The following is an 11,637-nucleotide window of genomic DNA, read 5'->3' on the forward strand; positions in this document are numbered from 1 at the left end:
GGTTGGCCTTAATCTGAGCTATAGTGAAAGCCGAAATGACTGTTTACACTCAGTAATTATCTGCTGGTCATTGAGTACAGAGAACCATTGCAATAATATATCAAATTACAAAGTAAAAGGACACTCGTTCTGAATAAAGGACTAGTTGGTTTAATAATACTGCGACTCTGCAAAAGCTCTTAACCCAGGTTATCCATCCCAAGTATGCTACTATTTGACAGTATTCAATAAAAATCTTCTCTATCACTGTCCCAACCAGATTGCCTTAGCACCATCATAGGTCCCCCCCCAAACAAGATACAGAAAGAAAAGGTCCTAGAAAAGCAAAATAATTTAGATTTCTTTATAGAAAATAATTCTGCTATTGGAATCCAAGTTTGCAGTATAGTTTACTAATTTATGACATGTAATTTTCTTTGAACAAAATAGAGGACAAATAAGATCAATTTTGGATCTCAGTGGATGGTAATATATTCAAGATCCACTATGTAAATTATGTCCACTACAAAATCTTATGATTGGCTAAGATGCCATTAGTAAGTTTGGCTTCCAATAGAAAATACTAGACGCTTATTTGTGGTGGCTACTTCTATGTATGGGCTGACATGGCTACAGGCAGCAACATATGAATTTCAAATACTATTTAACTCACTCTCAATGTTTTGTATTAACAAGTTTATCAAGTCAGTCAACAGAACTTTATGTGAAATTTATTTGAATGAACAATTTATTTATAAAACTATCAATATGCAAGTGAAGGCAACAACTTAAAGAGGACGACAATGGCAAGGTATTAAACAGTACTCAGGCGTTTATTTACAAGTGCCTTCTTGCAATATATGCTTGCTTTATATATTACAATTCAATGGAATCTAAATAACATATAGTACTAGTAGATAATATATTGAGGAACTGTCAAACATATGCTTGTTGTTGAAACATAAATTGGTATGTCATGATCATGATGTATTTCCTAATCCCTATGACTATTCAAATGCTGTACGATATTACATAGTTTGATTGAGGAGATAACCAACCAGCTGACTTTAGTTTCTTTACAGGAGAGATGGTGTAGTCGATAGACCGCAAGATTGTAAATTTTCTGATATACAATTAGAAACTATTCTTCCTCTTTACTTTCAACTTCCAGACTGATCTCATTCCGCCTTTGAAATGGAAGTGTAAATGGCGGGTTATACTGCAATCACATCAAAAGGGGATAGATGTGTGATTAGTAAAGCTACGGTGTGTGCATCAATCACCCTGAAATAGATTATTCTGACACTTTTCATCAATGATTGGGGTAATGAACTCACCTGTGCAACTTCCACTGCAGTGCCCTCCTTCACTTGGAACTGTCTATCATTTTCCAAAGCTTCCCTTAACTTGGACTCCCGTTGCTTAATTACCTCATCAGTGACAAAACCTGATATACATCAAGAATATACTAAACCTTTATCATGAAGCAGTTGAAACTCTAGACTTATCCAATCGCAAACTATCTCTTTGCAATTAAATCTACAATAACTATCACGTGTTTCATGCAATTGTGTTGTCTATCTAAACTCAAAAAACAAAAGCTAAAATCTTCATGCGAATTTGCTTCTGCTCATTGCTCAGATTATTTGTAGGAATACCCAGGTAAGAGCAACACTAACTCAATATATGTATATAACCAATAGGTTAAGGAGAGGACTGACCAGAAAAGGCAACAACTGCAACTAATTTCCTTGGAACCTCTTTGACCTTTACAGATGGATCTTTAGGCAATGGCAAATTGGCACCGTATTTCGAGGGCATGACAAAGGACATCTTCCACTTGTCTTCATCTTCCACCTATTACATATTGCAGTTAAAATAGGCCATGATAAAAGGAAGCAGATTGATATACAATTATATAATCAACTGCGGTCTGCAGATAGGACTTAATACTAACATACGAAGAAAGGAGAAGAATGTACCCTCTTTGTTATCACTGGAGTTGTCATTTCCATTTTCTCTCCATCAGATTGAGCTTTACGCGTAAAAACTGGTGTGGTCATCTCCATTTTCTCCTGTTTGGTATTCTGAAAAGCAGAACAAGGTCACAGTCGAACCCAAAAAAAAAACTGGTATCAAGTGATTCAATAAGACAAATCGCCTATACTAAATCATTAAGAGAACAGAAAAATCCTCAAAAGCAAAAGGGAAGAAATTTCAAAGTACCTTACCAAACAGGTATTCAGCTAAGACATTGAACGATTGCGAAGCACCATTGAAGTCAAAACCAGTCTTTCCAGGCATTGTTGCCTCTGCTATAAAGTAAGGCTGATTCCACACAATCACAACAACTGAAATGAATAATCACACAAAACCTAAACATAACAAAAAACAATCAAAATAATTAATTTTTCAATAGAGTACCTCAACTTCTCGAATCTCATACTGGTCTCTCCTACTCAAAACCTTGTACTTCACCGTCTCAAGGTCCGGAACTAAACAAAATTCACACATCTAAATCTCAACGAATGTAAATAAAAACACATAACTCTTTCACTTACAGCAAAAGCAGCAGCAATCAAGCAATACCAGACATGAGAGCTTCCTCGAGAGTCTGAGCCTCGAACTGCTTGGGGAAGACGTACTTGGCCGTCTCGGTAGCCAAGTCAACCAAAACTGAAACAACAACAACAAAGAAAATCACCAAAATGTTGAAACAAATTGGAATCAATTCAACCTGAAAATCAAGAAAACATTTAGGGAAAGGGATTTGAACATTTACGTCGCTGAGAGACGGCGGAGGCTTGGGCGGCGAGAGCGGCGACGAGGGAGACTCGGGCCTCGAGAGCGGACATGGTTCTTCTTCGCTGCGGCGGAGGACGTACGGCGGGGCGATCGGCGGCCATGGAGATTGTGGCGGTGAGTCGGTTAGGGTTTCGTGTGAGGGTTTTGGATTGGGGCGGTTGAGGGAACATGGGAGCTTTGTGAAGAAGCATTTTTCTCTGGGTTTTGGATTTTTTGAATTTCTGAGGGTCTTGGGAGTTTGAGAATCTCACTCGTGGAATATGGTTATGGTTTTCCCGGGGAATTTTATTTTTGACTTATCATATTCGCCCCGTGAATTGTTGGTATTTCCAATAGTTGCCCAAAAAGGACGAGTGTTTTTGCAGATATGACCCTAATTTGGCACCAATTTGCTGGATGGTGAAACTGAAACCCAAAGGCACACATGCTTTGTATTTTCTGGCATGATGAAAATTTGTAATGGCACCAACCCAGAAGATGTCTGATTTACATGATTTCTGTAAACCGGCTTGTGAAGTCATGTTGGTTTTGTTTTAGATGTGTTTTTAGTAACCTAACCAATCAGAAGATGATCGAAATGAACAATGTTGTTTTTTTTTTTTTTTTTTTTGTCAATTTAGATAGTTGAATGTTAGTACACACTAAACATAAGATATTGTAGGAAACTAAACATATCTACATATATGTATCATTGACCAGTTATATGAGATACAAGTAGGAGCACAATGTGTATGATGTATATTGTGTTTACTAGTTATTTCTCTCCCGCTAGATTGATTGAACTGTTTGGTAGAGCATGCGGTAAAATTTATCTCTCCTTAAATTGATGGAACTACAAGATAGAGTATGTGGTAAGCAACAAACTAGTCCATGGTTAATGGTGGGATTGATAAATGATGATAGATTTATTTAATAATCAATGAGGACCGAGTTTATTTGTTTTCATATATTAATTATTTTAGATGTTGTGTTTCTAAATAGTTGAGGTGGAACATAAGAAAATTACTTTAACTTGTAGAATAAAATGAAGAATGTAGAGATTTAGGAAAATGAATCAAGTAGCATAAACCAAATTGAGTACATAATTAATAAGCAAAAACCCTTATCCATAGACATAGTAAAGCCAAAACCATGCTTCGTTTGCATGAACTGTATCATGTCACCCGGCTGCTATCATTTGTTCATTTCGTTCTTGGACAAGTAATCGACTCTCACTTCAACCAACCTGGTTAATCTACTTTGCTTCTCATATAAAAATGTATTGATCTTAATTTGGCGAAGTTATCTAAATGTTTAACTTTCATACATATGATTTAGATTAAAGCAAAGTACAGGTAATTGATGTATCTATCCTTTTGCATTAAGAAACATGTAAAGGTTTCAGCTTTTTCAAGACTGAAGAAATCTATCTCAGAGAAAAATGAATATGAAGAAGAGGTTTGAAGGAACTTACAAGCTTCCCATTTTGAAGAACAGAGTAATCAACAGACTTGTAGAAGCCTGGACTCTCTTTGTGGATCCAAGTAAGCTTTTGCTACTTTAGGCAGATGTAAAAGAAAGTAAGGTTAAAAGAGAAAATGAGAGCAAAAAAAAAGCCTAGCAAACCCAACAGAGAAATATATACAAAGAAGAAGAAAATGGAACATGAAATTATGTCAATAAATGAAGAAATTAGAAAAACCTCTAATGAACAGACTCACTGAGAACAAGGACACAGTACAGCAAAAACCATTGGTTCACAAAATAAATGCTTGAGAAATTATACAACCCAACTACCTGCAAAGCTTTCTGTCATATACTAGTCTTCAGTTCAAAGTACTAATTCTGAAAATATGGATAAGCTTAATCAGTTCAAAGCTCAAAGCTTGTTTGGTTTCTCATTTGTATCTCACTGCTGGTAAAGTCCTTCATATACTAATTTTAATTTTCTGATAGCCTCTGGTGGCTGTTGAGCCTCCTTTGGTTTTAATGCATTTGTTCTTATAGTTTAAGTAAAGAAGCCCTACACCAACCACAAATTTGTTCCACAATATCCCACATAAAAAGCTGCATTCAGATTTCAGAATTACAGTTTCTTGTTCTTTTTCTTGTATCAAAACAAAATGTGTTTGGGGCACAACCATTTAGTTATTGTAAACATTTAGAAAAACTGAAAATCCAACTTAGAAACGACTCGACTACTACATCTCAGAATAGAATTCTTCATCACTGCAACATAGTTTTCCTTCGAATTCGCATACACCTGCACGTAGCTACCGGATGTCGATGCATTTCCAAGAAAAGGAAAAATGCCAAGTTTTACAGTACAACTCTGGGTTTAAAGAGCAGAGATTATAAAGTGACAACACCGAATGTGGCTAGATAGATAGAAGCATCTTATAGAAAGAAATTCAGCCCCAGCCCAGTAACCCAAGTATGTGGCTAAACCCAACCCCAAAATACGAGTATCTTTGAAGGTGGTCACCCTGAGTTGGTTTGCTCACTAGTACTCTTTTTCCAAGGATACCCAAGGGCACACATGGTTTGCATTTTCTGGCACTACATGAAGATTTGTAATCATAACATGAAAATTTGGTCATATGATATAGAGGGCACTAACCCCATGGATACCTGATATACATGATATGTGTAACAGGTTTGAGTCATGTTTTAGTTTTGAATGTGTTTTAATAACCGACCTACATCTACAAGACCATCTAAGCCAATAGCGTTTCTTGCAGGCATTATAGTTAGTACTTAGTTGAATGTTAGCGAGAATGCACTAAACGTAAAATATTGTAGGAAACTAAGCATATTCACATAATCTATATTACCGGGTTGCACAGCTTATACATTTGAAGTTTTTGTGGTTTTCTCCCCCTAAATTGATGAACGGAGGGAAGGATAACCAATCATGATCGAGTCCGTATAAGTTTGTGACTTTGTCATTCATTTCAAATTAATTTTAGTCTAACACCATTTCGGTATGTCAGTGTAACAGTTCAGCAATGTATATAAATGATACTTTTGTGTTATTTACGCCATAAAAAAATTATTCGTAAAGCAAAACTTGATTTAGGTAAGTGATAAATTCAAATATGCAGCTTTTAAGAAGGTACTTTAACTGTTACAAGTTCTCATTTCGACTTCAAAAAAGAAAAGTTCTCATTTCAAAGGTTCCCCAATAATTACTACTTATATTCATACTTCATAGGGTACAACAAGAGCTTTTATTCAAATCTACATACATCAAAGCAACTTGTTAAACGATCAAGATATCAAATGCTGCACAGGCTCGCACACCAACAGATCATGGGAAGATACTAAACAGTCGATGCTTTCTGCTGAGCATGCCAAGCAACAACTTCTTTGTACGGCAAGTTGCCGCCGAAAACATCCAAAGCACTGCCAACAGTAACATCCACATGTCCCAGCCCTGCCACTTTTATCCTCTCTAAATCAGCCATTACTGTGACTCCACCAGCATAAGTTACAGGGATCTAGCACCCAAATCACATAGAACATCAGTAATTTGCACATACAGTAATACTATAATAGCATGAAAGTAACAATATACAAATGTTGACACCCAGGGCAACAGTAGTCGTGGCTTCGCACATTTTAGCTCAAAGAGAACTATTTAGTGTTTAAGGGCTTTTACCTACGGAATGGTCATCGGGCAGGGAATTTTCCCATTTTAATCAGCATTTGTTGGCAACTTGGTATACAAATGTTTTGGATGACAAAATGCAACTATGATGCATGCATGGTTTCAACGTTTATTCTGTGTTTGCTGGAACATAAGACTAATCAATGATTATTTAGATAGATGTGCAGATAAATAAGCAGATAAATTTTTGTAGCAACGATGAGATCAAGGGAAATTCCCAACAAATAACCAACCTAGTATTTTAATACATGACCAGTTAACCTATTCCTAAATGTGTCGCAGTAAGTTTACCAACCGGAGAATTCTTGCCAAGCAACTCCACAAGCTCTTCATCAATCCCCAGTCTGCATAAACAAGCAAAAATGAGATAATCTTGACAATCAAGGAGCATATTGAATCTTATGTTCCAAATTTCAATTGTCAGGTTGGGGGGCTATTTGTGCCAAACATGGTTGTAAACTTCCTACACCAGGAAATTTTGATACTGAGCTAAAACACGGCTGAAGTTCTTCAGTCATATATTTAAGATTTATAACAAATATTTCATCTGAATTAACTTCAGGCATAGATGTCAGCTTTCACTCCCAATACCAGTAAACATTTTAAGTTACAGAATGTCAGCATATAGCAGTATTCAACTCAACTGCCCAAAGCATTACACCTTCTAGCAATGGCTATATCCAATCCCCATGGCCATTCTAAGACAAAATGAAGCTGACCTAAAAGAGTACCTCTTTCAGTTCAGCATTTAGAAATGAAAAAACAATTAAAAAACCGTAACTATGTCTATATGCATATCAGTCTAACTGAACCAACTCTTTGCTTCATGACATGTAAACTCAGTAGTAATTTATGAGTGGGAATCATCAAATGTCCTCAACCATGCTAACTAATTGGTAAACTATGTTTTCTTGCTAACAGCAAAAGAAGTGTCAACATACAAAGAATCAGAGAAAATAAGAAAGCCTCACACAAGGAAATGGTTTTCATGATCATTTATTTGAACATATACATTTCTATCGCACTTACATAAGCGTATGTATTCGTTGATGAAACATGTATGGCGATAAATATGACTTACTTTTTCCCTTCAACATCGACACCATGTACCAGAAACTCATCTGCATAGTTGGCAAGGAAGTCTAATATTTCCTTGTCAAGATAAACGTCACTGAACTTCTGCCATCTATCTGTTACAATTGCATATTTACCTTCCTGCACATGAAAGACCAGATACACACTAAGGCCCACATATAATAAGCGACTGGAAAGTTTAAATTAATAAGCATGCAAATGTGTGACAGTTGCATATTTGGCTAAATCGTAAAAGCCTATTATACAAGGGACTTTTATTTAAGAATATTAAACAAGGGACTGCAGAACACTCAAGAAGGAAAATACAATAGCTTTGATGATGCATGCAAAATTCATTCACTCTGTTCAATCAATTATACAATCCGAGTCTTAATAAACTAATATTTCAAAGGTAATAACACAAACTGCTCAAGAATAAATGAGTTTGCTTAGCCTGGTAAAGGAAGTTATCAAATGAAGGACATAGGAGGCATAGTTCTGGATTGACTTCATACCCTCTTTCTGCAGCTAAGGTCTAAAACAAGCCTTTCTTTTCCAACAATATGAACAAGATCTTTTAGCCTTTCAAGGTCCATTTTCCCATTATTAAATACATACTGCAAGAAGACCAAGACAAGTTAAAGGAAAACGTTACCTGATATCAAGTTTTAAACAAAATATATGATTTTTCAAACAAAACTCACAGAGGTGACAATGACGTGGCTAGCCCCTTCTTCTATGTACTGCAAAGAATTATCTGAAGTGATCCCACCTCCTACTTGCAAACCACCTAGATTATACCAGTCCTCGCAGCAAGTTCAGCAGAGGAAAATCTGTAAGTTTTAAACATATCATTCAACCATAGAGAACAAAGTGAAATCGCACACTCCCAAGGTTCTCACTAATATCAAACAGTTGGCATCTCTTTGATATCAGTTTTCCTATACCTCAGAATCCTAATTAATGCAAGTCACAATCTTTAATCTGATTCAACTAATGTATCAGGCCATGTTACCAACCAAAGATGAAGTATATTTGCACTGGACTAGGTAACATCCTGAACCTAAGAGAACAATCCACTATCTCGACTAATAGACAAATACATACTAAAAGACTTTGAAAAGTCAGTGGAATCCGAGAATCGATTTGAAAAGTCGAAAATAGCAACATAATCAACAATAACAAGAAAGCAGCTAGCTATAGACCCACCAGGATATACACGCAGAGCTTCAATAGCTGCAGCTCTACTCAAAGGGTCAGCTCCCAGCATTATCACATGGCCACCTGTAAGCCCATCTTCCTTATACATCCTTGCATACTCCCCAGCCGACTTATCCGACTCGAAATTGGTCACAAGAGCTTGCCCTTCTTCCTTCAAATCCGAAAGCGTCGACCCAACAATCTGCTTCACTTTCCCCTACAAACAAAAACAGACAAAACAATATGCAAACAATACACAAAAGACTCAAACTCCCAAAAGATTCGAACTTTGAAATGCTCCAATACCTTGTGTATATCAATGCATGGTCGAAAACGAACAGCACAGCTTATGGGTACTCGCCTAAACCCTACAACCAAACAATAACAAAAATGGGTTCCAAAGTTATTACTGACTACAAAGAGTTTATAAACCAAAACCAGAAGCAGAAAATTACTGAACGTTGCAGATGGCCTAGACCCATCAAGCTTCTTAGTCCCAAAAACTGCAAAGCTGCTCTGAAAAACTCTACTGAACTCTGAACCCAAACCAGAACTGAGGCTCTCAACTCTCATTCTGCTTCAAATTTTGGGGGCCACGGCTTCATGTTTTGTTATATATATTCACAAAAGCGGGGCATTTTGGTCAAAACAGCTTTTCCCCTATAAACCTTGCCATTGCTTAAAGCCTTGAAATCAAAACAGAGCCATTGTTGGCTGTGATGAGGAGGTTCACAAGACCAAAGGTGATACCTTTACTTGCTAAAAAGCCACCATCACAACTCCCACACCTCTCTCCAATCCCAAACCCATCCCTTCCTCAACCCCCACAAAACCCATCACCACCTTCCCCAATCCTCACTCTCTCCCACACCCAAAACCACACCCACCTCCTCACCTTCATCAAAACCCACATCAAAAACCCACCTCTTACACCCAAAACCCTCCTCCATTTCCTCAAGTCCAAGCTCCACCACCACCCCACCTTCACCCACCTCGACTTCCACGTCTTCAACTGGGCCTCCACCGTCGACTCCTACCGCCATGACCACTCCACTTTCGAATGGATGGTCTGCTCTCTCGCAAACACTGCCCGCTTCTCCGAGCTGGGTTGTCTTCTTAGTTTCATTGTTGCTAATCCATGTCCTTGTTCTGATGGTATTTTCTCTTGCCCAAGAACTGAACCCATTTTTCGATTTGCGATTAGCGCTTATTGTAGAGTAGGGAGGTTGGATGATGCTGTTAGAGCATTTGATTCCATGAGGAAGCTCATTGATGGGAAGGCTAGTGTTGTGGTTTACAACATTTTGATTAATGGGTTTGTGAAATGTGGGGAGCATGATAAGGCTTTGTGGTTTTATGAGAGGATGGTGAGGGATAGAGTTAAGGGTGATGTGTTTACTTTTAATATTTTGATTAGTAGTTATTGTCGAAATTCTCAGTTCGGGTTGGCTTTGGAGTTGTTTAAGGACATGAGGGGGAAAGGGTGTAGTCCCAATGTGGTGAGTTTCAATACTTTGATTAAGGGGTTCTTTAGGGAGGGGAAGTTTGAGGATGGGATTGAGATGGCTTATGAGATGATTGAGTTTGGGTGCGAGTTTTCGAGTGTGACTTGTGAGATTTTGGTTGATGGACTTTGTAGGGAAGGTCAGGTTGAGGAGGCGTGTGAGCTGTTGATTGATTTTTCGAGGAAAGGAGTGGTGCCTAGGGGGTATGATTATTATGGTCTTGTTGAAGTTCTTTGTAGGAAAGGGAATTCGGAGAGAGCGTTGGAGGTTGTAGATGAGCTGTGGAGGATGAGAAATGTTCCAAGCTTGATTGCTTGTACTACTTTGGTTGAGGGTTTGAGGAGATCAGCAAGAATTGACGAGGCTTTGGAAGTGATGGGAAGGATGCTTGAAGTGGATATGGTTCCAGATATTGTGACTTTTAATTGTCTCCTTCAAGATCTCTGCAATTTAGGGAGAACTGAGGAAGCTGATAACCTTAGTTTGTTGTCTTCGACTAAAGGCTTGGAGCTAGACGCCACAGCGTATACCATTTTGGCGTCCGGTTATTCAAGAGAAGGGAAAAAGAAGGAGGGGAAAGTGGTTGTGGATGAAATGCTAGATATGGGATTTATACCTGATCTTGCTACATATAATAGGTTGGCTAATGGATGAATATGTGGACATTTTCAGTTAGTTTGCTCAATCATGATTTTCTCTGAGGACTTAATTGCATGGCATGCTAGTGTCTATATCAGAGGTTGAAAGCTGCTGACATGAAACTGTAAACAGAATGGTTACATTCTTAACTCTTATTATCCAGTAACTTGTCATTTTAACAGCATGTCTTCTGGTGTGGTGGGATTTTGAGATGATCAATCAGCAAAACCAAGTAAAAATGAGCTCTGCTCAGTCCGTCTTTGCTTATAATGGAGCTTTTAGAATGGTGCATGATGAAAGTCTATTTGGAGCTTCCACAATGGGCATGAGAATACTTGATCATCTGTTTGATAACGTGATGAACCTAAAAGAATGTTTCGGCGCTGGACATGTGTTTCTACAATAAGATGCATTCATTAAGACAGCTAGATTGATTAGGACAGCCAGGGGTCCAAATGACAGGCATCCACAACAGTACCCTTTTCCTGGCCTTTGCCTCGAAGGTTCAAGTCTTCAAGACACTACCACCACTTATAGGCCCCATGGTGCTGTCGAGATGATAAGATTGCTTCAGATGTGAGAAAACATCTATGGAAGCTCTGGACACTTGTGGAAGAAGAGCTATGGGTGAAATGGCCGTTTGAGCTAGGCTTATGCTCAATGAGGCTATGAAGTTTAAGCTCTTCTCATATTGGAGGCTTTTTGGAGGTAACCTTTTTTTTTTCTTTTTTTTCTTTTTTTGGTTCTGGTGGTTGTATTTGTTTTGACAAGCAAAAAAAAAAAAAA

General features: G+C 37.8%; 3 protein-coding genes across 3 annotated transcripts; 1 reads left to right on the forward strand and 2 right to left on the reverse strand.

The window, feature by feature from the left end:
- Window positions 1-1,063: 1,063 nt before the first annotated feature.
- On the reverse strand, window positions 1,064-2,885 carry LOC101310439 (heme-binding-like protein At3g10130, chloroplastic-like). The gene is made up of 8 exons (XM_004305287.1): window positions 2,762-2,885; window positions 2,569-2,655; window positions 2,404-2,474; window positions 2,206-2,307; window positions 1,962-2,066; window positions 1,701-1,836; window positions 1,317-1,426; window positions 1,064-1,198 (listed from the first exon to the last, which is right to left on the reverse strand). The coding sequence occupies exons 1-8, from the start codon at window positions 2,883-2,885 to the stop codon at window positions 1,121-1,123; spliced, it is 813 nt and encodes a 270-aa protein (XP_004305335.1). The 3' UTR covers window positions 1,064-1,120.
- Window positions 2,886-5,907: 3,022 nt separating this feature from the next.
- LOC101292721 (1-(5-phosphoribosyl)-5-[(5-phosphoribosylamino)methylideneamino] imidazole-4-carboxamide isomerase, chloroplastic-like) lies at window positions 5,908-9,381 on the reverse strand. The gene is made up of 7 exons (XM_004302937.1): window positions 9,014-9,381; window positions 8,717-8,924; window positions 8,212-8,297; window positions 8,023-8,124; window positions 7,515-7,648; window positions 6,729-6,777; window positions 5,908-6,263 (listed from the first exon to the last, which is right to left on the reverse strand). The coding sequence occupies exons 1-7, from the start codon at window positions 9,278-9,280 to the stop codon at window positions 6,087-6,089; spliced, it is 1,023 nt and encodes a 340-aa protein (XP_004302985.1). The 5' UTR covers window positions 9,281-9,381; the 3' UTR covers window positions 5,908-6,086.
- A 45-nt stretch (window positions 9,382-9,426) lies between these two features.
- LOC101310727 (pentatricopeptide repeat-containing protein At2g36240-like) lies at window positions 9,427-10,866 on the forward strand. The gene has a single exon (XM_004305288.1). It carries the CDS (start codon window positions 9,427-9,429, stop codon window positions 10,864-10,866), a length of 1,440 nt encoding a protein of 479 aa, XP_004305336.1.
- The last annotated feature ends 771 nt before the right edge of the window (window positions 10,867-11,637 follow it).

This window comes from Fragaria vesca, linkage group LG6 (assembly GCF_000184155.1).
Source record: "Fragaria vesca subsp. vesca linkage group LG6, FraVesHawaii_1.0, whole genome shotgun sequence".
Taxonomy (NCBI): domain Eukaryota; kingdom Viridiplantae; phylum Streptophyta; class Magnoliopsida; order Rosales; family Rosaceae; genus Fragaria; species Fragaria vesca.